The 27,066-nt window shown below is 43.3% G+C and overlaps 1 protein-coding gene across 1 annotated transcript in view; it reads left to right on the plus strand.

The window, feature by feature from the left end:
• The window catches only part of UQCRC1 (ubiquinol-cytochrome c reductase core protein 1), a 54,285-nt gene that overhangs the window by 11,428 nt on the left and 15,791 nt on the right, over positions 1 to 27,066 (plus strand). Inside the window, exons 6-11 of the mRNA XM_085624370.1 lie at positions 11,994 to 12,073; positions 15,606 to 15,721; positions 16,709 to 16,852; positions 22,736 to 22,896; positions 24,763 to 24,848; positions 25,422 to 25,510. Coding sequence (XP_085480496.1) covers positions 11,994 to 12,073; positions 15,606 to 15,721; positions 16,709 to 16,852; positions 22,736 to 22,896; positions 24,763 to 24,848; positions 25,422 to 25,510 — 676 coding nt within the window. The remainder of the gene's footprint in view (positions 1 to 11,993; positions 12,074 to 15,605; positions 15,722 to 16,708; positions 16,853 to 22,735; positions 22,897 to 24,762; positions 24,849 to 25,421; positions 25,511 to 27,066) is intronic.

A 27,066-nucleotide genomic window follows, 5' to 3' on the forward strand; every position in this document is an offset into this window, starting at 1 on the left:
AATGATGTTGGTCCTGTTGTTCATCTTGTGAAATGGGTTATTGCAAAATTATTCATGCCAGAAAGATTTATATGATACGTTAATTTCAGTTACTTTTACCTTGATGTGAATTGTAGTTTGTACGCTTTTATATAACAAAACTTTTTTATATAAATTTGACTCTTTAAAGTATACACCTGTGCAAAATTTTGTCTGTTACTGAATGGATTTCAGTTTTGAGTTTGATTCATTGTTTGATCAAATAATTCATTTTTAGGTCTTGCCTAGGCGACGCAGCGCATGCGTTGCTCACCCAGGCGAGATCTATTGTCGCTTTTCTTCAGAAGCGAGGGTGGAAGCTCCACCCACGCTTCTTACTGACGCACTTTCCAAATCCCTGCTTTCTATTGGGAGGGAAGCCTGTTTAGTTCCCTCCCTGTCTTCTTTTGGCGTTCCTACCCGGACCGGGCATGTGCACCCGCCTGGACTCCTCGTTGCCGTGCCTCGACGTGGGCACAACACTTCGGCGCACTTTTAGCAGCTGGTTGTGATTTTTCAGTGGATGAGACAATCTTTACCCAAGCATTCTTGCTAAATGTTACTCAAATGTGCTGCAAAGGGACACGGGTCAGTGTGCCACAATGAGTTTTCGAGCCAACACAATCTTTACCGACGATTCAAGCAATCTTGCTAAATGTTACTCAAATGTGCTGCAAAGAAACACTGATCAGTGTGCCGCAATGAGTTTCCGAGCTGCTTCTTGCCAAGACCTGGTGGAAGTTCTTGTACGTGAGTGACTTTTCCTTGGCCTTTAACTGCAGCGTCTGGAAAGCGTTGCATGCATTAGAAGCTGTGGGAATTCCAGACAGCGCTTGTGTAAGAGGAAGGCAGGGCTACAGAGAAGTAATATTAACGACAGGCGCGTGAAGCTGTTTGAAAAGGCATGATGGTGTCCTAGTGAAGTTTGATATGCTTTTTCTTGCCGTCAATGTGCTTTAGAGAAAGTGCTGTGAAGCGGCTTGTTATGATACTGGCCACCTTGCTTTGATTACGCTGGTCTTATTGTTTGTCACAGATTGCGTGACCTCCGGGTGTCCGTAGTCATCTATACCGGCACCACTGGGCCCGTCGTGCGCCGGGAGAAAAGCTGATGGATCCCTTTCTCTGCCATCCTCAACCGATATCGCCATTCCTTAGTCTTTTCTCTTTCTTACCTCACCTACTCCCACCTCGCTTTCCATTATTCACTCTTTGCGGTTTTTCCCGCTTTTTTACTGTACTTCTTCAGAATAACGCTGGAGACTGCCACATGCATCGCATCTTGGATCAGGGTTATTTCCAGACAGACTTGTGCTGAGGTATTTTAAAACGTCACTTTTCCCTTATTCGTCCCGTCACACTCTTAACTCTAGCCCGGAAATACTCGGCAGCATCTATAGTAACCCAACTTTGTAGTGCATGCCATATACGTTTAATTGCCCGGAAGGAGATTTGGTAGGCATTTAACTTAACCTAGTAGTGAATGCCTTATGCGTGTATTTTACTGGACGGGGAATGGGAGGCATGTGCAAGAATGGTCACATTTTATTTTGATGTACCAAGTCTGCTTCCACCAGTATGCCATACGCGGCTCGAACGCACTTACGGTGCCGTCTTTGAGAATATGAGCACCTGATTTTTCGGGCTTCCCTGTGGTCACTGTTTTATCCTTACTCGGTGATACCCCTTCCCATCACCAAAGCCACCACTGGGGACGTCCTCCACTTGCTTCACTAGCACATCACTCACCACTGAGCTGCTAATCTCCTGCGCATCCACCTCGCACACACGCGGCACTATATATATTATATATATATTACACATACACACACACACACAATCCCTCTAGCCGGAGAGATAAAGACGGGACGAACTCTCGTATTCTTTTCCTTTTGCACTTTTTATTTTAAATCCTTCACAATAACGGGCTGTTTAGGCAAGATCTACGCGTTTCGGAATGCCGGATTCCTTGCTCACGATCAACCTGGCTTATGGACGTCATTCCCTATCGTGGTGTACAGGGATATGACATCCATCGTTATCAATAGATATGTTTCTTGCCACGGAGTGTTTTGTAGTGACCTCAACAGATCCGTTGTATCGTTTATGTACGAGCTTAATTGCGTCACGTAGGGCATAAGGAAAAAGTCAATAAAATTTGCCATGGGTTCTAATAAAGATCCTTTTGTTGATATAATTGACTTTTTCCTTATGTTAAATGGTAGCGGCAGTTTCAGTCGATAACTTTTCAAGTATTGCCCGGCTGTAATCGCCTCTTATACCATTCGATGATTAACCAACAAAAGAGGCAGGCGCCGGAGACTGGAAGGCAGGAAACAAAGTTTTATTCCGTCGGAGCAGAACACGTCAGATCGGACAGCAAGGTATCGTCTCGAGGTGCTCTAACCACATCTCTGAGGCCTGGCCTCTTAAACACAAGTTTATTGCTTTATTACACGTGACACATTCTTGTTGAGACTTTGATGTACGGAAAGACATCCTTGGAATCCCCACTTCAAGCTCGTTCCTACACATAACTACAGTGGAAGTCCCCACCCCACCCACAGTAGGAGATGGCTATCGCACAGCTGGACATTCCGCCAATTCCCGGAGGTGTGTGCGACTGGTCGGGTCTCAGACGGTGGGGGCCTTGATCTACTGTAATCCCTTTGATGTGAGGTGTTTCCCTTACAGGGGAGGGGGGTATGGTCAATGCACGAGAGAGCGGGGGGTGTTCGCAGCGCCAAGGGAACGCGCTGGTGATCGGTGAGGGGCAGAGGGGCCATGGCGCTTTCAAAATGGCTACTGCTTAAGTGAGCGTACGGGCCTGAGAGGGGACAAGGTGGCGCCGATTATGTTGGCATCGCAAACCAGATTTTAACACTTATGCCCTACGTGACCCAATTAAGCTTGTACATACAAGATACAACGGATCTGTTGAGGTCACTAAAAAACACTCCGTGGCAAGAAACATATCTATTGATAACGATGGATGTCATATCCCTGTACACTACGATAGGGAATGACGTTGGATTAGAGGCATGTAATTTCTTTCTTAAAGAGCGAAATATGGAATATAGTGAACATAACAAGATGCTCCTAGAAATGATAACTATCTGCCTCAATAAAAATATCTCTCTCTTCAGTGAAGAAGTCTATCGCCAAAAAAACGGTACCGCTATGGGTTTTTCCTTCAGCCCAAGCTATGCTTGTTTAGCCATGGGATACTGGGAGAAGGAAGTAGCATGGAGTGTGGGGAATGATAGAATGTTGAACAAAATAGTCAGTTGGAAACGATTTATCGATGACCTACTGATTATATGGGATGGCACAGCTGAGCAATTCCAGGAATACTTCGAAGTTTTAAACAACAGCAAAACACACTTGAAATTCACCTACGAAATGAGTAATAATCGAGTACTTTTCCTGGATACTGAAATTTTCATTCAAAGCAACCAGATTCATACCACCCTCCACAGGAAAAGTACAGCGACTAATGCTACTCTGGAAGCGTCAAGTTTCCATCAAAAATCCCTGATTTCAAGTATCCCATATGGGGAATTTTTGAGAATTAGGCGATCTGCAGTGAAGAGACAGAATGGAGGAAACATGGGGGCGACACTTTTGAACGCTTTAAGAAAAAATACAATGTCAAGACAATAGGGAAATGCTTGGAAAGAACTAACAGCAAATCATGTGAAGAGTGTCTGGCCCTAAAACCAAAAGAGGAAGAGGCGGAAGAAGAACCAATCCGACTAATAACAGATTATTCATTGGAAAGTAAACAAATAACGAGAATTTAAAGAAAAAATGGGAAAATTTTACAACTGGACACCACAGTGAAACAAATAGTGGGAAAACATCCAACAGTGACGTATAGAAGAGCCAAAAATGTAAAAGATCATCTGATCCACAGCCACTTCAAAGGAAAGCAGATGGAAGGTACATGGCTCAACACGAAAGGCTTTGTGAAATGTCACATGTGTAAAGTTTGCCAAATCGCCAAACAAACAAAGGAAATAAAGATGAGCGAAAATAGAACATGGCAAATTCATCAATTGATAACATGCGAAACCCAATAAACAGTATACATTGAGGAATGTCCGTGCCCCCTAAAATATGTGGGGAGCACCATTTTTGAACTAAAGCGAATTTTGGAACACGTCAGGGCTACAATACATAAGGACAGAACAAATTCTGTAGCAAAACGTATGGATGACCATCATAAAGGAGACTGGAAACAATTGAGATTTTATGGCATTGACACGATCCCAAAGAGAGAACGAGGTGGGGATCGTGAAAAACAATTACGCCAAAAAGAATCGCGTTACATCTTAAAATTACGAACATTGCACCCACACGGGCTTAATCAGTCGGAAGAACTGTATATTCATCTGTAAAAAAAAAAAAAGGAAAAAAATTTCTATAGCTTCTCATGGTGAAGGTGAATAACATAATGAGAAACGGAAAAGGAGAAATAGAGAAAGAAAGAAGTAGAATGGTGAAGAAAGGAAAAAGAAAAAAACCAGATTCAGAAAAATCAACAACATAGAAGAACAAGCATTTACAATGCAATGGTCTCGGCATTGGTAAAGTTAGAGCTATTGGCATTGCTCATGACATTATTTTTGGTTATGTTTTTGTTTTTAAAACATTTAAAGAAACTGCATTGTCATGAGCAATGCCAATAGCTGTAACTTTAACAATGCCGAGACCGTTGCATTGTAAATGCTTGTTTGCTTTGGTATGACGGACTATTTAACTGATATCTCTCTTTTCATAAGCGATATAGCTACATACACATGTGTATTAGCCCCTAAACACCTAAAATGGGACTAAACTATGATTTTTCGGGTCATACTCCTATACAGTTAGTAGAAACAGAAAGCTATGAGCCCCTGCTTGCACATTTACCTGTAGGGAGTTGGATATTTCAGGCCGATTTCCAACACCGTTTAAGACGATGTCATCGGACGATGGAATAGGTAAAATTAAATAAAGAATTCCTATTCCGTTGTCTGTGGACGCCCCACCGCACTTACCTGCACGGACCTCTGCTGGCTCTTCAGAGCACTGAAGTGAGGCTTCTCCCACTAATTCTGGTGCTTCTCTCATGCTGGTGAGAGTATCTCCAGGATTGGTTCGGGGAGTTGGCTGAGTCCCGCATTGGAGCCTGCCTATAGAGAAGACCGAAGTAGGATGATGTTGTGTCACGCACAAAGGTATTTTATTTAATTATTTTTTTGTGTCCCCCGCCACACCACCCTTGGTACATGTCAGCCGCCACTGAATTTGACCACGCCTCATTGACATCCATATTAGGCAAATTTATAGGTGGAACCTTACATGTATACCCATCCGCCTAGAAATGTTTTCAATTACTATATTATATTTTGTTCATGTATTTCTGCAATGGCCAGGATCCTTAAAGTATGCAATTGTGGAGGAGTGGCGTTTTCTGCATAAACATCAGTTTACTACACTTGAGACGTAATTCACCATCTCCTACATAATTTGCATGCTTCCAAAAAAACACAATTTAGTTTCTACCTCAAGCAGGTCTATTTACTATTTAAAAAAAGCTACACACAGTGTCATATCTGCTCAACTTCCAGTAGATGTTTACTTCATTAAGGTGTAAAACTGGAACTAATGAGATTACATTTTTGCCCAGACAGTAAGCACTTCTTCAAAGTTGAGGGTTTCTGGAAAAGTTTGTGTGTTCACGTTAAAACCCGCACGACATCCCACCCGAATCTCAAAGCTTTAAGCAATTTTGTTTTCTGAAGTGCCTGTTTCTCTTTGTTACAAACGTGCACCTTTGTTATCACACGAAACGTAATTTCGACCACTGAAAAAGATATACGCCACAATGGCGGCACGCCTCCTCAGAGAGGTTTTATGACATGTTTTTTATGCAGACACAGGCAAACACACATGGAGATGCACACACATGTTCTCAGATGCAAACAAACGCAAAAATACATGCAGACAAACCACACACGTAATTGGTCAAACCTATGTATTCAAGCATACAAACACCTACGTCAAATATGTATAAATGCACAGTAAATTGTACATAAAACTTATACACACGTACTTGTATGCACATTTTGCATGCCGCTATCGTCCCTTCTTTCCCTGGTGAATGTCCCAACAATCCTCCAAGGTGACACATTTCACAGTGGCATAACTAAGCACAAGCAACACTTTTGTCGGTGTTCTGAGACGTTCAGTATTTTCTGTCTCTTGGGTGGGTATTCTCAAAGGACGGTCTCCCGAGGGGGCGCATTCAGAAATCTACTTTCGGTAGGGATGTACTGATGAAATTCCCAAGTGTTTTAGTAGCCTAGGGCGATGAAGTTGTAGCTCACTTTTCAGTAGTAACTATAATCAAAATTTTCCTAAAGCACTGATAAGAGGTTGTATTTCAACCCATCTCGATGGTACTCATTTTATCAACCTTGGGCGGCTGAAAGTCTGAGTGAGCCCGTTCGATTCCAGCGAGGGACAGTCACATTGCACACGGATCTCCGCCACTGATGCATGAACCCACTGAACCACCTTACCTGCTTTTATGAGTGCAGACACACACTTGCAATATTCAAAGTCGATTGTAGTGAAACCGCGTACAGCCAGCCCACCAGGACCCACAATCGATCTTTTCTCTTTCAAACACTATTTTCAAATATGTGTCTGGGCGCAATTTTACTGCAATTGTTTTACAAATGACCAATTCCCTACTCCAAGAGCAAACTTTCAGTGGCCGTGTGGGTAGCGTTCTGGATATGTGCCAATACCGGCTTTGTGTGTATTTTTTGAATGACTCTCGTGTGTGTGAATGGAACGCCACGAGGGTCACTTTTGTTTACCTCCAAGATGAGCTCTTCCATCTCGAACTGCCTCCGCGAGGCCTTGTCATCCTGTGGAGAAGTGTAGCTCACTGGTTAGAGGAGGCATACCCTGAAGCAGAGATCAGACCCGGGACCTGGGTTCGATTCCCGACGCGGCAGGGTCCAGAACCCAATTGTTCACGGACTCTATAATTCTCGCTTCGGTGCCCACTCTAAGCTCGAGTTCACACTATGCAGCTCTGGGCAACAAGCCTGCTTAATCTCCACAACGGCCCCCCGCGGCGGGATGCCTGGCTTTCACCTTGGTGATGCCCAGTACGGGTTATCTTACAGGGAAAAACCAGGATGGGTTCCCAATGCAAGCGCCAAGATGCCTGTAGGGTGATAGCTGCGCTCTATAAGTACCTCAATCAATCAATCAATGGGGTCGTGATAGACGGCCAGCACGTCGTGCTTCTTCAGGGCCGCTTTGTAGTTCTTGCTGCTCAGGTGGATGACCCGGTCCTCGCCGTCGTACTCTGGGAAATCCAGGCCGTCGTCCGCCCGGACGCCCAGGCTCGCCACAGCCAGGCATAGCGCCGTGACCACCAGCCAAAGCCTTTCATCCTCTTGGGCGTTCCAATACGTGCGTGGGGTGCGGAAAACTAGGTCTTTCAAGAAAAGGGACCTCCTCGGGTGGAGTCAGACGTGGCCAAGCGAGAGAGGGAGAGAGAGGCCCAGCCTTGGAGATGTCGCGTCTCCCGTGAACTGGCTCAGCTGTCCTGGGTCGGAGGCTGAGCTGTGTTGGGTGCAAGAGTCAGGGGCCGCTGGTGGTCACTGGTCCCAGGTGCACAGGCTGAAAAGCAAAGAGAAATCCAGAGACAGCAGAGAGAGTGCGATCTACGCCCCTCACTCCCAAGCGTTAGCAAAACAAGCCGAGGGCACCGGAAGACACCACCGCCTTTCTCCGAGGCAGAGCAGAAATGCCTCGGAGAAACGCAGCGTCGGATTCGGGGGCGTGTTTTGCTGTAGTCTCCTCCTTGAGACTTCTTGCAAAAAACACGCCCCCCGATCCGAAAAGGACGGGGCCTAATCTGAATGACTGACCTCTTCTCCAATGGCTGGCCAGCATTCAAGAGGCCAGCCAATGGAGAACAGGGGAGAAGAGGGGCGGGTTCAAGCCCCTCTTCTCCAAGTCATTAAATCTCGGAGCGAGACTGCGCAAGCGCAGCCTTCGCAGCCGAGACCTAAGAAAGAAGGAAGGAAAGGAAAGAATCATAACAGAATAACGACGGAAGAAGAAATAAATCAATGGTCTCCCATGGAAGGGTAGAAAAATAAAGACAAAAAATGATAGACCTTTGTTTCCAGGAAGAGGGGAAAAAAAAGAAGAAAAGAATGGGCATTAAGTGCACAAATAATTATTTCTGATAATGGTTTGGATTTTGAAAATAATGTATTACTTTATTTATGCAATATCACTTTCACGTTTTATTTAAAAAAGACAAAAAATAGAAAAAAGACAAAAACTACATCCTCCATAAGGCATAGGGGCACTTTGAACTATGGCAGGAAATGATGTAATAGCCATTTGAATATATACATGGGTGTGCCCATAAGCCAGGTTGATCGTGAGCAAGGAATCAGGCATTCCGAAACGCGTAGATCTTGCCTAAACAGCCCGTTATTGTGAAGGATTTAAAATAAAAAGTGCAAAAGGATAAGAATACGAGAGTTCGTCCCGTCTTTATCTCTCCGGCTGGAGGGATTGTGTGTGCATATGGAGCAGCGAGGTTCTGTTGCAGGGAAACGAACCCACAAGGAGCGCTGCATGTCCCGGAAAAGGTGAACCAAAGGAAAGGAGATGTGTATATATATTTTCTGCGCAAGCTTTTTCTAGACTTGGATGCTTTTTTATTATCATTATCCTGCCCTTCTAGGCCAGACTTGAACCTCCGTTTTTACGCCTCTTTTATCCAGACGCGGCCCACCTCTAGCAGATGGCACTGCGCTGGCATCATGACAATGGCCCAGCCGTCTAACCCATGGCTAATTCCTGTCATATGCGCCATTGTATTCCTCCTCCAAGTGCACTTTCATTCTAACTGATTTTATATACTTCCTTTGCGCGTCTACTAATATATCACCTTTTTCGCATCTTTCTGCTTTAGGCTCCAGGACCAGGCCCTTATCAAGGTGGCACTGGCGGAACGCAATACTTTTTGCTCCATTAACTAACACTTTGACGCAGCACTGATGTAAAGCTACTTTATTCATGCATAAACATTGTGTGCGTCATTGGGGGGGGTCTGTGTCTGCTCTTTGGGATGTTCCGCAGCTTGCATGCTGCACAAGCACTACAGAACAGGCTGACAGAAACCCCCCTCCCCCCAGCTGCCGTGCAGTTATAGAAATGGATGCTCAGCCTGAGGGTGATTGGCAGATTCCTGGCAGCTTCACTGTTGTTAGTCATCTTAAGGTCCAATACTTTTCCTTTCTAAGTACTTTGATCCCACTCTATTCGCTTGTGTAGCCTCCTCATTATAACCCATTGCTTTCCTCTCCACCCTCTCTCATCTTTTCCCCTCTAGCTCTTTCTCCTCACCTTCCTCTAAACCTCTTCTCTCTATAACTCTACCTTGCTGTAACTCTCCTTCACTCTTTCTCATTCTTTCTCTCTTCACTCTACCTCTCACTTATGTATGGAAATAACTTTCTCTATATACCATCTTCCACTTATCACTTTCACACCCATGCACTCTCTCAACATTGTAAAAAAAATTCCATTACAGCACTCTAAAACAATGCAAGACTTATTGCATTGCAAATGCTTGTTGATGTTTGTTTGTACTAAGCTACTGATCAGGGATTATAGATAATTTATTTCCTACATTTTTCAAGAAACATGGATGTCTAAAAGATTCCCTTGTAGGCACCATTGTCTGTTTGCACCATGGCACACTTCTCAAAAGGTGTGCGTGATGCGGACCGGGATATTGCGACTGATGATGATGAATGTGCTGCCCCTAGGGTGAAGCCACAAACTCTTGCTGCCCAGTGGACAGTTCATTCATTATAATATAGAGCAGCAGCTTCAAAGTAGCTCTGTTTCTCTGCCTAGGTAGCATCCAGCCTGCGCTTTAAAGAGGATTCCGTTGCACGTGGGTGCAGTGAGATACTGCACTTGCCTGTAGGGGAGTGCTTGGGGTGGTCCATAGCACCCCCCTTTCACCCTACAGAGGGGTGCCCTAAGGAGGCTAAGTTAAGTGGCAAATCTCTCTCTCTCCCATTAAATGCTTTTTCCCCCAGAGCACACAGATGTTCACACGGGCAGCTGAATTTGCTCTTGTCAGGATCATGGTACAACTGATTCACTCAAGGGCATTGTATACACAAATAAGAATAATAAGCAGGGGAATGGTAATACCATGGACATGGTTTCGGTCTCCTGCAGACAATGTAGATCTGAAGCACAGTGATCTCCTCGAGTTACTGCTTTCACTCCTCAGGGGATCATTGAATCAGATGCATCCAAGAGAACTGTGCTCTCATACCTACGTTGCCCAATGTCATGTGTTACACCTTCAGAGTCTTCTGTATTTTTTTTTTAGCCAATATAAATTTGTCTGCTGGAATTTGAGTACATACTGACTGTTTAGCCGTGGAATACAATATACTTTTGTTGAGCAAGCAAAGCGGACTGACTGCGTCACCTCTGACATGGAATTGCATGACAAACATTCTGTGCACAAATGAAAATAATGAAACAATCCCAAAGGTAGTGAGTAAAATGATGACAGCGATGAATCGAGTCCAAGAATGGCACGTCCGAAATCTGTGTGAAACTTACTTGTAGTGCTGAAGGCAGAAAACTGTGATGGATTAAGGCCTGCTCCAAAATGTCTTTGTCTGATTTCAAAGAACTGCAGCCGCCTCCTACCGTTGTATATATTTCTTTTACTTCCTTCTGCCTCCTCCTTTCTCACACTACAGGCAGAGACTATTATTTTAATGAAAAAAGGGTTATGAAGGAGAGGAGAATTGACATGTTAATCTGTAATTCCATTTCTGGAATAAGTGATTTGCATTTTTTTAAATGCAAAAAATAAACACCCAAAGCAAAAATATTTGAAACAATAGAAAGTCAATATTGTTAGTGTACTTTGAAGCGCATATCAGTGGAAGTGGGTACATTTTTCTTTTTAGGTTGTTAGAAAAGACCTGTGTGCTTCTCCCTTCTCCTTGGTTGCTCTTTCGCATGTTTCTTTCTGTGCCCTTTGTGCTACTCCCCTTGCCCTGTGTATTTTTCCTTCCTTGATTGTTTATGCCTTTTCCCACAGTGTTGCTGTCTTCAGCCTGTGCTGCTTTTTCCCTCCAACTCCACTCTTTTATTTCACTTCAAAACTTGCCTCCCCTGCAACAATGTACTCTCTCGACTGGCTCCTCCATTTAACATTTAAAAAAAAAATATATATATATATACTTAAAAGATTTTTTGGGGATGGCCAGGCCGCAAGTTGCTGTAGGCCCTTTGAACACAAAGAAGCACAAAAGTCTTTTTTTATTTTTGTAAATATTTTTAGGTCTCACCTGCAGGTAGTTCGCATGCTCTTATCACTTGGCTATGATCTATTGTGCCTAAAAAAAGTTCTAAAAAGGGGCTTTTAACCCTCCCGTTACTTATGTTAGTTGGCATCATTATCACGACTCTCTTGCTTCCTTCCGGTTTGTCAGCGTGCGCAAGGTGTCCTTCCTTTTGTATGAAGCATGGGCCAAGTATAGATTTATTTATCTTAATTTGTGTCTGTACGCAGCTTGCCCTTTTGTTGAGGTGCTATTCCTTCTTTTTTTGAGGTGGGGGGGGAGGGTTATATAGTGCAGACCCGAAGACCTGTTAAATTAACATAAAGCAATAAGGCTTAAGAGGGTAGGCTAGTACTGTATTGGGTAAAGGAGGAAATGGGGAGCAGACCAGGAGCCAACCACTCTGTATTTAACTGTGCATGTGTCTTGTTGAAAAGAGATCAGAAATTGGGTGCCCAGGTATCTTAAACTCTTTGTTAACCCACTGTTGTATTAATCTTTGGTGCCTGGGCTTGAAAGAATGTTTGACTTTGTATAAAGTGTCCGTTTTGATTGTAGGACTTTGACACGGGCGGATCTTGTGGAGTACCTGAACCTTCACTACAAGGCTCCCCGCATGGTGCTTGCTGCTGCTGGAGGTCAGTTTAAAAACTAACTAAAGGAATTACATTTTCTTTCATCTACATGTCTTTTCACCCTTTTTCATGTTAATTTTGCCTAAAGGTTAACAGCTGTGATGTTCGAAATGCTGTTCTTTAATCCTGATGCCAGCTGCTTATTGTGTATGGATAAAACCTTTTTGACAAGGTGCACAAAATGAGGTGAACACTGTATTTTAAGTCCGTAGTGGTGATGGAGCGGAAAAAATGGCTTAGCTCCAGCAAAGTTAAATTTGTATTCTAAGAAACAGTTCGATAAACTATTGAATATGACTTGAAGCTCCTTTTAGAGTTTTTGGCACACAATCTGTCGCTGGATGACGAGCAGACCCTGTCTCTAGCCTACACTTTGCGTTGGCTGATTGCTGCCATCCTTCTAGAATTTTGACTGTGACCCCCATAAAAACTTGTACACTTCCAAAAAGTGACACAAAAAGGCCCCCACTTTTTTTGTTTAGAATGCATTTATTTTGTTTTGTCTTTGTCGGATTACATTTTTCAAGGGGTATATCCCTTTCCATTCTTAATTTTATGTTCTTGAACAAACATTATTACCCACCTAGTTAATACAGAAATGTATCCCGATAGTAAAGACTGTTCCTGTCATGAATTACTTTTCCAAACCTTTGTTTTTTATATATGGAAGAATGGCTGTGTACCAGCCGTGACCAAACACTTAGCAACACATTCACAAAATATAAAAGATGGGAGATAGGGCTGGGAAGCTGCGGGTTTGGCTTAAGAGACATTAAAGGGCAGACTGCTGGGTAACCACATTAAAGACTGATGCCGGAGAGATATTGGAAAACCTGCAGGAGATGGTGGAGGCTTTTGCAACCCACTTCACACACTTGTACTCTCCCACTACATCTGCCACTGCTGTCGATTCTAAGGAATTGCTGGTGGACCTTCCCTTCCTGACCCTCTCCCCTGATGATCGATTACCACTGGAATGTGACCAACGGAAGATGAAATCATCTCTGCGATCTGTAGTGTACAATCCGGAAAGGCGATGGGACTAAATGGCCTCCAAATAGAATTCTTCAAACTTACAGCCTCTAAAATAGCACCTCACCTATGAAAAATGTACTTGGAGTAGGCAAAAAGGCATCTTGCCAGAAGATCAAAGGTTGGCCTCCATAGCAGCAATGTACAAACAGGGCAAACCGGCGGAGAGCTGCAGCTCTTACTGGTCCATCAGACTACTTAATGCTGAGGTCAAAATTTAGGCCAATTGCTGGCATCTCAGCTACTCCACATCACTAAATTGGTCCACCCTGACCAATCAGGCTTCACGCCGTGGCGCAATACAGCGCTAAACCTGTGCCGCCTTCATGGAGTACTGGGAAGAATCGGTATGATTATGGAGGACGTAGTGATCCTAGACGCCCGCATGGCCTTTGACACCATCGAGTGGCCATATCTGCTTGGAGTCTTGGAACGAACGGAATTCAGTCTGAAATATTTGGCGTGGATCAAACTGCTATATGCAGAGCCCTTAGCGCATGTGGTCGTAAATGGCCATACGTCGCAAACGTTCCATCTGAAATGAGGGGCATGGCAGGGCTGTTGCCACTAATCTTTGCTCTGATTCTGGAGCCTTTGTTGACTTGGATAAGAGGAGAACCTCTAATTCGGGGATTACGATGGGTGGAAGGCAGGGAGGACAGAATCATCCTTGTATACGGAAGATGTGCTCTTATATGTCGCATTGCGCAGTCTTCCATTAATAGAGTCCTGCAGATTTTCACCAACTTTGGAAAATAGTCCGGCTATACCATAGATTGGTCCAGATACATAATATTTATTCTGCATGGTCCAACTCTACCATTAGACTGTGGGGCGGCAGTGGTGAGAGAGGGTTTCTGCTATTTAGGGATCTTTGCCACAGCAGACCCAGACCTCTTTTATACATACAACCTACAGGAGATCATGACCGCTATTCTTACTTGTCTGAGGGACACTTTAAAATGATGGCGTTGCCGCGGTTCCTACATGCACTGCAAAACGCACAATTCAAGGTCTCTGAAGCCTATTTTAATACAACTGACAGTGATGTCCGGGCCCTGCTTTGGGAAAGCCCCACGAATAGCGACACAAACTTACGAGGGGATTATTCGATGGTGGGATTGCACTACCTAATATTCTGGCATATTATTGGGCAGCCCAACTGACGGTCATCAACCAGTGGGCTCACTGACCGCACGACGAGACAGCATACCAGATGGGCAGGTTTCTCATGGGCCACAGAAGAGCCCCGTACACAAACCCTAAGCACCAGCGTCTGACGGGCCTAACAAACTAGACGATCGCTTTGTGGCACCGAGTAACCAAGAGACTGGAATGGCATAATAAAATAACCCAGGCTATGCCCCTTTGGGAGGCAGAAAGACTAGGTAGGCTAAGGAGCTGTTCGGGCGTTGATAAATGGGACAAATAGGCATCTCGAGGGTGGGAGACCAGTGGACGAGGGGAGGTGCGATCCCGTTCTCAGATTTACCGAGGGAGTACGATAGGGTGGCTACAGAAACATTTAGGTATTTACAAATAAGACTTGCCCTTAAGGCAGCCATCCCACAAAACGAGGACCTGCCAGAGGTGTCTCCACTGGAAGATAGGCTTCTGACTGTTCATATAGACTGACAGGCACTCTCCATGACATACCAGAAGATAATCAATCATTTACCTGACTCTCTTTTTGAACTCTGGCAGGAAGACTTGGGGGACCTAGAAGACGAGGACTGGCAGGAAGCGCTAGCCTCCCCAAGAGAAGTAGCCATAACATCAAGACTTGAGCAACTTCAGCTTAAAATACTTCACAGATCCTACCTCTACTGTGGCACCCTAACAAAAATGGAAAGGAAGGAAGATGCTAAGTGTAGAAGCCTCTGCGAACAAGAGGATACGTTCTAACACACAAATATGGGAATGCCCAGCCATTAAACCATTTTTGGAGTCTATAATGTCTCAATTTCAGGAAGTGTGTGCAGCTCTGTACATAATGAAGCTTCTCTTGACTTCACTCAGTCAGAACAGAATGAAAAGGTAACGGACCTTGTGTAGTGTACAAGCTGCATTAGTCAGACTGCATGCTTGTGCATTGCTCCATTGAAGTGGTGCCTGCTTTTGGTTTGCTCTGCACACAGTGGAGCTCCACAAGTAACATTAATTATGCTGAGAATAATGCTGCCTTCCTGAATCTCTATTTTTTATTTGAAAAGCCATTAACTAAACTGTTGCAAATAAACTTTCCTTGCAGGAATAGTAGTAGTGAAGTCTGTCTTTTTAACAGGCACGGCAAGTAAGTGAGATTCACCCAAAAAATTTGCCTAATTGCTTGAATTATTCAAGCTGGTAAAATAATTAAATTTGAAGGCTTTGTTGATAGAATGACCACTATCGCAGATGTGCCTGATGTATTTTCTCACATGGAAATGAAGAGATGTGCTCATAGGAATAGTAATACGAACACAGGCTGCAAAGAAATAACTATTTCCCTTGTCTTTATCAGGAGTTGACCACAAGGAGCTTGCCAGCCTTGCCCAGCGGCATTTCGGAGGAGTTTCCTTTCAGTACGAGGGGGATGCTATCCCCGTTCTAACACGTTGTCGATTCACAGGCAGTGCGGTATGACACTTCATGCTTCTTCATGACAACCCTTACGTTACACCACAGTGTTTTTGGGAATAGTATTGGGTCTCCCTGTCCCATTTTGTTTAAAGCTGCCCTTCTATAATCCTGAAATGAATCTATAGTTTTATTTGGTAACGTAAGTCAAAAACATTCTTTTATTGGAGAAGATGCCTGCAAAGCGATTTTTCTATACTTTTGAATTCCACCTAAGCTCTTGCTCTTCTGCTCAACCATGCTATTGACTCCTCGTTGAACTTTTTGGTTCCATGATGCAGTACTCTGTTCAGGAGTGGGGGTGCGCGCTACAAATGTCTTTTAATGTGAAATAGCATAATAGATTACGTTTAAAAAACATACCACCTTTATGCTTCAGCTTGGTCATGAAACCAGATTTTTTTTTCACTAATTCGTGTTGAAGTAAAACCTGATCAGTCCACTTACACAATGTCTTTTCTCTCATTAACTCAAGTATCCGCCACTAAACCTCATTCTGCAGTACATTCCACCTCATACCAAAATAGCAGGGAAAGGGGTTATGAATGGCATCTCTGCACCTAGGTCCCAAAAATAAAACTAAAATAAACTTTGAGTCTGAGGAAAACCGCAGTTTCCATAGGGGTCCCATTTTAGCATCTATTAACGGAGGCAGTAATATCGGTTTGAAATTGCTCTACTACTGCAGTTGTGCAAAAAAAGTCCACATTCCGAAATTTTAACATGAGTGCTAACAAAAGGTGCTTCTCCAGTTTCACTGCCTGTGTACACTGTTATTGGCTTCACTCCTAATGTGAATACCCAACACTTCTGTTTGACATGGAATGATTTGCAGTGCAGCTTCATATGCCTGCATTAACCAGTGTGAAACCTGCTGCAGTGTGCTTCATGCCTTGATTCCTGCATTTCACTAATTAGTTTACAAAAGGTTTTTGGGTATGTTAAGTTCCTATAGTTTATCTCCCTCTGTTCCTCTCACTGTTTCAGATCCAGTACAGAAATGATGATCTTCCTCTGGCTCACATTGCTATTGCGATTGAAGGACCTGGTTGGAATGACTCTGACAATGTAGCCCTCCTTATTGCAAACTCCCTTATCGGCAATTACGACTGCACCTATGGAGGAGGAAAGGTAAGGGGCGAGCGTCCAAGATAAATAGGCTACCAACATTTTAGAGAAAATGGATCACTTCCGATGTGGGCCTTCCAAAATGTCCCTCCTCTGCGTTATATTTGATGCAAGTATGTTCCTGGCACTTTATTGCAATGAAGTGGAATGAGAATGCAAGTGTGATTGTCCCAGTGCCTTGTTTTGAAAGTGTTGTAAATAATGCATGTTTTATGTTGCTGTTAAGCCAAGTAGAAGGAACATGTATTCGGTTCAGTGTACCTTTCTGGGGATGTACTACAATTGGATAATGTTATTTACTGTACAAATTGTTTGACAGATTATGAAATCATAGACTAATAGTCTTTAAGAAGCTGCAAACTACATGTTAAATGGGCATACAAAAACGTAGTTGCTATGATTTATCTGGCTTTGTAATAAGCTAGCAAGGTCCCAAAATTCGAGCTGTGCACTTAAAAAAAAAAAGGCGGTTGATCAACCTCTGGCTTTCTAGCTGCAGTTTTTGTTGTCTCAAAGGTCTGTATTGTGAAAGTGCATCACCCATCCACATACGTTGATTGTCACGTTCACCTGTGTAGGAGGCAGCAGTTAGTGCTGAGAATGCCGAAGTTCCCTGGCTCAAGAGCTACGGTCAGGATTATGAGCTGGGGGCATCTGGCCCCATCACTCAGGCCCCGATGATGGTCCCTGGATGCCCACTGATCGCATGACCGCGGTTGCCAGACCACTAGCCTATCTCAGACTCCACTACTAAGTCATGAAAGCAAAACTTATCACAGTGATCGCTTTTTGGCACGGAAGTCTATGTGGATAAATTTGGGCCATTTCTCAATCTATATTCTAATGCAAGGCATTCAGACAATTATTCCTCATAATGCTTCTCAAGTACAAATAAGGCTGGAGTTTGGCCTAATCGATCAACAACTGGCCCAGAAAGCATCATATGTATATACTTTTATTCAGCCGGGCAACAGCAGCAAAGCGAAGTGTTTATACTGAAGTTCATGCAGTTTGGGGGGGGGGGGGGGGGAGTAGGGGAAGAGGTGTAGGACAAATGCCTGATGTTAGAATCCGGGGTCTCTGGTTGGCGCAGGTATGCACTTGCGACAAGCAGGGACCCTTTCCTCTAAGTCAGGGCAAAGGATTACTCTTAGAAAATAACCCCTGCTCACCCTCTAGGTAACGTGGCACGAGCAGTCAGGCTAGATTCCAGAGGGCATTAGGTTAAGCATTTAAGGCGTCCCACAATAACCACCAAGCCACCACACACAGACACCAGACTGTATTTTGTAAGAATATAAAGTTCTTTATATAAAACTCTTTAGGCAGGCTTCAAATACAGTCTTTCACTTCAGCAGAGGATTCCAGTTACTTGTAATTACTTTTCAGGAGGCCACCGTTCTTAAAATGGTCACTTTTGGTGCAATCTGCACTTTCTGGGGTTCTGTGCGCTTCGTAGGGCCTTTTTGGACGCGTCGTGCGATTCCTCACGCTTCCCGCGTGAGCATGCGTACTGGGACTCAAGCCGTATGGGCCGTACCTTCGTAGGTACGCTTCGTACGAGTCCGGTACGCCTCTTGCCACTCCTCACGCTTCCCACGCGAGCAGCGTCTATATCTTCACACGGTACGGGCCGTACAGGTGCAGGAACGCGCCTGGTGCGAACCGCGCCACGCGCTTCCCGCGCGAGTAGTGTAGCGGGACGACAGCGCAGTACGGACCGTACAAAGGAAAGTACGCGTCGTACAGGAGCGCTTGGGGCTCACAGTACCTTATTCTTGGGGGCAAAGTTCGTGGCGGCCTCAGCAGTCTTTAGAAGGGCGTCCCGCGTCGTGTTGCAGTCCCGCTGGGTCAGTGGACGGCAATGCTTCGTGGGGCGCCTCAGGACGTCACGGCACACCTCGAGGTGGGAAGCAGGAGGGGCGGCTCGGGGGTGATTTTTCAGCGCGCAGCGCTGTCTGCTTCGGCCAGATGGTGTGAACTGGCGTGGCAATGCTCCTCACGGTGGTCTCAATGGCTCGGGGCCACAGAGGCTCGGGGTTTGGACGCAGGCAGTCTCTCCTTACGTTGCGAGCTCCGGCTCGAGGGGGCAGCTGTTCACTTTGATCAGGCAGGGCAGGCCGTCACGGTGCTCACAGCAGCACAGGCGGGCAGAGGTCACGGTGCTCAGCGAGATGAGGCCACACAGGTTCTCTGGGGTCAGCGTTTGCAAATCACCAGTCGCAGCTTCCTTTCTTCCAGGGAAGGGTAGCGCCCACTGTTCCTGGGGCGCAGTTCAGGGGGCAAGTTCACCAGCAAGCCCTTGGAGATTGTTCAAACAGCACAAGTCGATTTAAAAGTCTCTCTCAGTCTTTTCCTCTTCTTCTTGCATTAAGGCACCCACCTCACAGGCCAGTCTCTCAGGCTTAGAGACAGTACTCCTCCATGCAGCTTTCCCAGGTCCTTCTCTTCAGGCAGAGTTTCTTCTTGGCGTAAACAGGATCTGATTGCTTAGGAGCAGGGCTCCTTCTTTTATATGGCTAATCAGTTGGTAGGGAATAAGAAGGATACGTGATCCAGTCACCTTCCAATTGGTAGTTATATATCAAAAAAAGAGTGGATCACTTGAACCTGTTATCCAGGGTTTGGTGGTTATTCGACCGTTCCTTAAAAGGAACGGTCGAATAACCACCAAACCCTGGATAACAGGTTCAAGTGATCCACTCTTTTTTTGATATATAACTCCTTCTTTTATACACAGTTTCTTTTGTTCTTTGTCGCCAGGGGGCCTGTGCCTGGCTCAGTCCGGTTTTGGAGCACTTTGTTGTGGTGACTCTGCTCTTTTTTTTCAGTGCACAGGGCAGAGACATCAGCCGCTCCACAGGGGGCGGAGCCAGCATTGTGGTGGCAGAGCGCAGGTCTATTCAGAGTCAAGGTGTACTCCTCCTACCCATCCTGGTGTAATCTCTCTACCCACCACCTGGCAGCCAGCCTGTCTCCTGGAATTCCCCAGCCCTGCCCCTCACTGAAACTAGGCAGCACACACACAAAGCAGAGGCGGACTGAAATGGCTTAGCAAGTAAATACTAACTTTCTAAAAGTAGTATTTACAAACACAGGATATCAAAATAAACTTACTAAAAGGTATTTTATCATTCTGAGTTCAGGCATACTAAACATGACTTTCTACCATGCTCTCTGAGTCCGCTGGGATTATAGAGTGTAATTCCAGCAGCCCATTCTGGCCTATGGAGAGCAGGTAGCCTTCTATAGTGAAAAACGAAAATGGCTAATTCACTATTAGGATATGCCACACACATCAGGGCATGTCCTACCTTATGCCTACAGTGCACCCTGCCCTTTGGCCTACCATAGGGGTGACTAATATGCAGTTAAGGGAAGGTTTAGGGACTGGCAAGTAGGTGTACTTGCGCAGTCAGCGTGACAGTACCAGACTGCATGCAGGTTCTGCAATGGCAGACTCTAGACACATTTTACTAGGCCGCTTCTGTGGGTGGCACAACCCGTGCTGCAAGCCCACCAGCAGCATTTGTATTTACAAGCCCTGGCACTCCTGGTGCACTTTACTAGGGGCTGATAGTAAACCAAATAAGCCAAACATGGAAACCAATCAACATTTTACCATAGGGAGAGCATATGCACCTTAGCACTGATCAGCAGTGGTAAGGTGCCCAGAGTCATAAAACAGCCAACACCTGGTCAGAAAAAATACAGGAGGAAGGCAAAAAGTTTAGGGATGACCCTGCAAAAAGGGCCAAGTCCAACACCTGAGAGCTAGCCTTAACTGTTGCTTTTTGAGCCGTGGGGGCGGAATCTAAATAGATGCAGGATCAGCCGTATATTGGTTTAAATAAATTCCTGAATTGAGTTTCCTATACTAATGATAAAACTTTAGCGAAAGGAGCCATGTTTGTCAAATGACTAACAGATACAAACCTCTTCAGCTGCAAAGTTATTTTACCCAAGCATCCAAAGACCATTTTAGAACAAATTTTCCTCCTGCGATCTGTGGCTAAATGGTCTGTAAAACTTAATTCTAGAGTATGTAGATTGTGTTTACAACAAAAAGAATTGCGGATTCATTTACTTTGCATTTGCACATTTCTAATAAACACAGATACTTGCTTCACAACGTTTTTATTCAATATTGCTTTAGAACGTGTAGTAAAGTAATGTTCTATATGATGGCAGAATTTGCTGCTGTGACTTTACTTAACCCCTTCAGCGCGGCACGGATTTCCGCGCCACGCTGAAGGTTCTGAGCGCGGGCGGGGCCATGACGGAACGGTTCCGTCATAAGCACAGCCCAACCGACGTGCATGACGGAACCGTTCCGTCATGCGCGTCGAAGGGGTTAAAAGGGGCGAGTGGCGGTTTAACAAGCGCATTGACTGTGCTTCGGGACTTGGCTGCTAGCAGCATGAGATTTTGATGTTCGTGTGGGAAGAGCTGCATGTTGGCACATGGCTAAACTGCATACCAACTTCATGCTCTTCACCTTCTTACCGCCCCTTTTTGGCCTCTTTCTTATAATTGAGATGTAATTCAATGGTCATTTTAGACTGTTGGCAATGTTTTTAAATGTTAAATATTAATTTTAACAATTTGCCTTTTTGCACATATTGCAGTCATGTCTGAATCTTAATGGCAAAATGTCTGCACTAGGCACTTTTTTGAACAATATCAATCCTCTAATTCATAACATTTTTACCAGCCCTGCAGGTCTAGTGACTTGAATTATGTAGTCAACCTACCTGTAATCCACTTTATCCAGAAACCTTTTTCTTCATTATCACGAGAGCACCTTAAAAAATGTGAGTTTAGTATCATTTGTACAAAAACTCTTGTTCGATTTAATAAACAAATATTTTACTTCATATATAATAATCTAGCCCACATATAAGAATTGCTTATTTAGTTCTGTAATGGCATTGTCATCCGGGTAGGAGCAGAAATGTGTCCGAGTTCGTATTTAAAAACTCGTTTAATATATATATATATATTTCTAAAGAAAGATGTGGTAGCACAGTTTCATATACATATAGCACATTTTACATTGAAATCGCTACAAACTTTCCGCCTGACCTAGTTTTACTCATAAAGATTGTGTGGGAATTGGGTTTCAAGAGTTATGGTTTGAGCCTTTGTTTCTGTCACACTTCAGAATTACAAGTAATGAGCTTTCCTAATAGCTTATATATTCTGAAATATTTCTTTAGTTCATTAGCAAGCTATTTAAATGTCTGTTAGAAAACAAATCATATCCCACAGCCTTTCATTTCACGCTCCCTTTACCCTCCCAGGTAGGAGGTCAGATAGTTTACTTTATAAAATCATCTACCTTTGCAGTGAGAGAAGTAAATGCCAATCTCCGGATAAAATAAGCAGCAATTTGCAAGTAGACCTAAGCTGACATTTGATCTCTGCTTTGAACAAGCAGCAAATCTGACAGGATAAAAAGTCGGGTTTAAAGGCATCTTTGTGGCACTTTCTGAGAGAATGATCACCTGTTCTTTGCCAGCTGGAGGACTCGCCAGAACGGGCCAGTAGGCCCTAAAAATGCACGCCATGGCAAGTAGATTTTTCAAGACAACACTACGTACTTTTTATGGTAATGCAGAAAGTTTAGAGTTTTAATTACCTGAAATAAGGGATTCACTGTCGTCCAGCCCAAAGGCTTTTCACCCCGATTTCCTATACTAGAATTCATCAGCAGAGTGGGGTACTTGCATTGAAAATGGCAAAATGGTATGTTTTATTGTGGTGACTTTCAAAACTTCTTTTTAGATTTCGGTGAGGGATGGATATAGGATAGAACATCTTTGTATCATTATAAAACTTATTTTCCGTACAGTAATGCTCTTGTGCTTTTTTTCCTTTTTCCAGAACCTTTCGAGCAGTTTGGCTAGAGCCTCTGCAGAGTTTAACCTCTGCCAAAGTTACCAGACCTTCAACATTCGCTACTCTGATACTGGACTCTTCGGTATCCATTTTGTGACTGATAAGCACAGCATTGAAGACATGCTCCATGTGGCCCAGGCTGAGTGGTGAGCAGGGAAATTCAATTTATTTTCTTTATATGTACTGAGACTTTTTCTTTGATGTCGAATTATTATCCCTTAAAAGAGCCTCAACAATATGCACTCATCATACCTGTTCGTTATTTCCATTGCTTTTTGGATAGGTATTTTTAAATTCATATCCATTGCCCTAGTCTATATACTGCTCATCTCCCTGGACCTGCCCAACAGGAAACTGGTAATGTTTTAACCAGTCTGATTGATGTAGGCACAGTGTGAGCTGAACTTGAAAGGCTAGGCGAACTCGTAGGTGGAAATTGTAATGTGACTGGTGTATACTCCAGTGAAGTGGAGACCTATTAAGTAGATCTAAAAATTTGTATGATGTAATGCATTGTTTTATGGTGGTGGTGGTGGGAGGGGGGGTGGTTAGGAATCCTCACAACGTACACCATGCTGTCAATAGCTTTCTCATAAAAAATAAATGAAGTTTAATTAAACTTGCTTGTATTTGAACCCCTTATGCTTCCAACCCTAATGGAATTAATGACAATGAGTTGTAGAGCAAAAAGGGGTTTTCATCTTGAAGATTGAAAATATCATCCTTTAAATTGTCCACACAGTGTTAGAATGTGCACTTGAGTTTAGATGAGTCTGCAGACGAGTGCGGGTCAAAGCCTTGTCTTGCCATAAGAGTATACATTTGTGGACCCCTTGAGATCTGGTGTTTTAGTCTATCGGAAATGTCGTACACTAAGAGCCAAAACACTTGTTAGGTCTGTTCATGAGAATAGCTAGAGGTTGTCTCTGTGGATGAGGCAAGCTGGCACTATGGGTGAGATCAGGTAGCCGATGAGGTGGTTAGTTGGCGCTGTTGACAAGGTGAAAAACTGGTTGGCTCTGTAGATGAGGTGAGGAGCTGGTTTACGCTGAGTCAGACAAATGGTTGGTTTATTCAGTGAATGAAACCCTAGAAACAGCATGGATGTTTGTTGAAGTTGAGTGGGTAGGGCGATTTGTAATGGGTACCGGACTGCACTTAAAATGATTTCAATGAGCTTGAATTGGGGGAAAAAATTGGGAAAATATTAATCTGAATCACTCAATGTGACTGGGTCCCAAAAATCTGAGCCAGATTTAATTAGGACAAGCTATTCTTGGGGCCTACTCACCTGAACTTATCAAACATATTTCACTAGTTATGAAGACACATTTGTTGTAATTCTGTGAAGATTTTTATAGGATCACAACAAATCAGAACACTTGGTGTTGTGCAAACTTTAAATATTTTTGCTGAAACCAATGTCTAAACCTTGTTTATTCGCTCTAGTCTTATCAGTAAAACTACAGGTTAGTGGGAAAGTTTTGTGGCCATTTCAATGGAAAATGTGCTGTCTGTAAATCATGCTTTAGTAATATATTTATGAAAAGTGAGTTTTTAAACCTGAACTGAGAAATATTCCAGCTCCCGTCCAGATGACAGTGCTATTAGTGAACTAAGAGGCAAGCCAGGGATCATGTGTACCCTATATGTGGGTTTGAATCTTATTATAAATGGAGCAAACGTTTAATCTACTAGTAAAGATAGTGAACTATATTTGAAGGTGCTCTTACGTGACAATGAAGAAAAAGGCTGATCCATGTGACAAAACATTTGCCTAGGAATCACACAATCGAGACCAGTTTACAGGTCTAGTACATTAGCTAGGTTGTGTAGATTATTTCAGTTACTAGACATGTAGGTCTAGTAACATTTTTATAATTTTACGATTCCCTATTATACTAAAATGTATTTTCCTGACTTGAATATGTAGAGAAAACGAAAGTATGTCTTTCTTTTCCTTTGTCACATTTTGAAGAGAAGAAAGTCTGAACCTGTTTATATTCTTTCAGGATGCATCTTTGTACCAGTGTGACTGACACTGAGGTGAACAGAGCCAAAATTGCCTTGAAAGCAGCCCTGGTTAAGCAGCTCGATGGTTAGTTTTGGTAGAGATTTAGTTTACTCAAATATACTTGTTATCTTAAAACGTTTATCATGACGTGATCTGTTTTGCACTTGGAATGTGCTCACCATACACCTTGTTGGACTGCCACGATTTTCTTTGACACACCTACACCTTTTCCAGCATGACCTTTTACCTGACATTGTGTTTTGGGTGTCATTGCTGAGCTCTTCTCCTCCCTACTGAGTTGCGTCCTGGATCTTAATTGCATAATCTTTAACCCCATCTCAGACATTGCATGCTACCAATTGATGTTCTCCTTTTTATTTTTTCTCTGTATTAAACCTATCTGCCAATCTAATTTCCTAATATGTTGCTTTCCTGTATTTCTGCCCCCCTCAAGCCTCAACTTTGTATTTTTGTAATTGTTGGCACTGGACTGACCGGAAGTCGCGCTTCAAGTGGAATTTTGTGATGGAAAATGTCATTGTGCCTTAGAATGGCAAAGGCTGGATAAGTCGCACATTTCCTACCAGTCTCCGTTAAAACCTGTCGGTGAATTGTTATTTTTTTTAAAGTGATGTAACCTTTGTTTCATTATTTTAGGAACCACCCCAGTGTGTGAGGATATTGGACGAGGCATCCTGAATTATGGTCATCGTATTTCTTTGAAAGAATGGAATGACAAGATTGATGTATGTATAGAGATGTTGGGTTTGTGCTATACATCTTTTTTGGGATGTAAAATATGACCACAAGATGTAGTGAAACTGACAGCTGGAGGTGGCTGTTAGTCAGATCAAAGTCATTGGTCTTCCTGCATGCATCGTTGGAGGAGAGGCATCTTACTGCCTCTGTGCTATAACAACCAATGCAGCAGGATAAAACTAGAATAGTCGCAACAGACCGAAGGAGCACCTTTAGGTAAATGATGAGTCTACAGAAGACATTTCACATTGGGCCTAATATCCTAAAGTGGCAACAACATGCAGAGATTTGCAGGCACATGCATCAAAGCTTTTTGCGATCGCAAACGGAGCGTTTCGCAAAAATCGGCCGTTTGTGATCGCAAACATAGCTTTTGCGATGCATGAAACAACTTGCCACTCGCAATTTAAGAAATCGCAAATTTTTGTGATTTCTTAAATTGCGATTGCATTTAAGGAATTGCAAATTGCGATTTCCTTAACTGCAATGCAAGATGCCTTTAAAAATAGCTATTTCGCTATTTGGGCCCGCTATTTACCGTGGAATCATACCACATGGTAAATAGCAAACTTTGAAAAATGCACTAAAGTGCTTTTTTCAAAGTCGTAGGTTACAAACACACGTCCTTTGGACATGTGTGTGCGCAACATTTGTGCACAGATCTATTTCAGGGGTGCAACGGGGTGTCCTCTTGACACCCTTGCACCCTTGAAATTGCATTCTCAATTTGCGATTCTCTAATTGAGAATCGCAAATTGAGAATGTCTTCCCATTGATTCCTATGGGCCTCTTGGCCCATAGGAATGAATGGGGAGGTATTCCTTAATTGCGACTCGCAATTTGTGAGTCGCAATTAAGGAATGTTTAGAAATCGCTATTTTTCAAGCGATTTCTACATGCATAGGCTTTTGCGATTCCTTAATTGTGATTCCTTAAAAATCGCAATTAAGGAATCGCAACAGCCAATATTGATGCATGTGCCAGATAGTCAATCCAAAGAACACCTATATCCTTAATATTCTTTCTTTATTTTTTTGCTTCCATGTTGAAAAAGGAACAAAGACACAGCCGATGCGTTTTGTCCCAATATATAGGGACTTGTTCAGGGCTGTTAATATGTAAGACAATAACTTGTTAGCAAGCAGACAATACATACAAATAGCAGCTATAGATCATAAACCTAGCCCGCACATGAAGGCGAAATACCAATTGTCCAGTTTTAAAAGCAACCTAGAGTAGACACTAACTAAAAATAAAAATGGCATCAACAGTAACGCTGGTTTGTGTGACACCACACTAAACACAAAAAATGTTTTACGCGCAAATGTCATACTGTATCCTAAATAAGACTAAAATGTAGAAATATAATTATAAAAGATAATGTAATCTTTATAGAAAAATAAGTCACTTGTTGCCAGCTGTAACACGTCATGAGAGAAACAAAATTAGACCATATTAGTTATCTAAGAAAATAATACTAATACTATGACAACCCTAATTAGTTTGTCAGATACATCTTATTAGCTCTGTATCGACAAGACAG

The sequence above is a fragment of the Triturus cristatus genome, chromosome 9 (genome assembly GCF_964204655.1).
Source record: "Triturus cristatus chromosome 9, aTriCri1.1, whole genome shotgun sequence".
Lineage (NCBI taxonomy): Eukaryota > Metazoa > Chordata > Amphibia > Caudata > Salamandridae > Triturus > Triturus cristatus.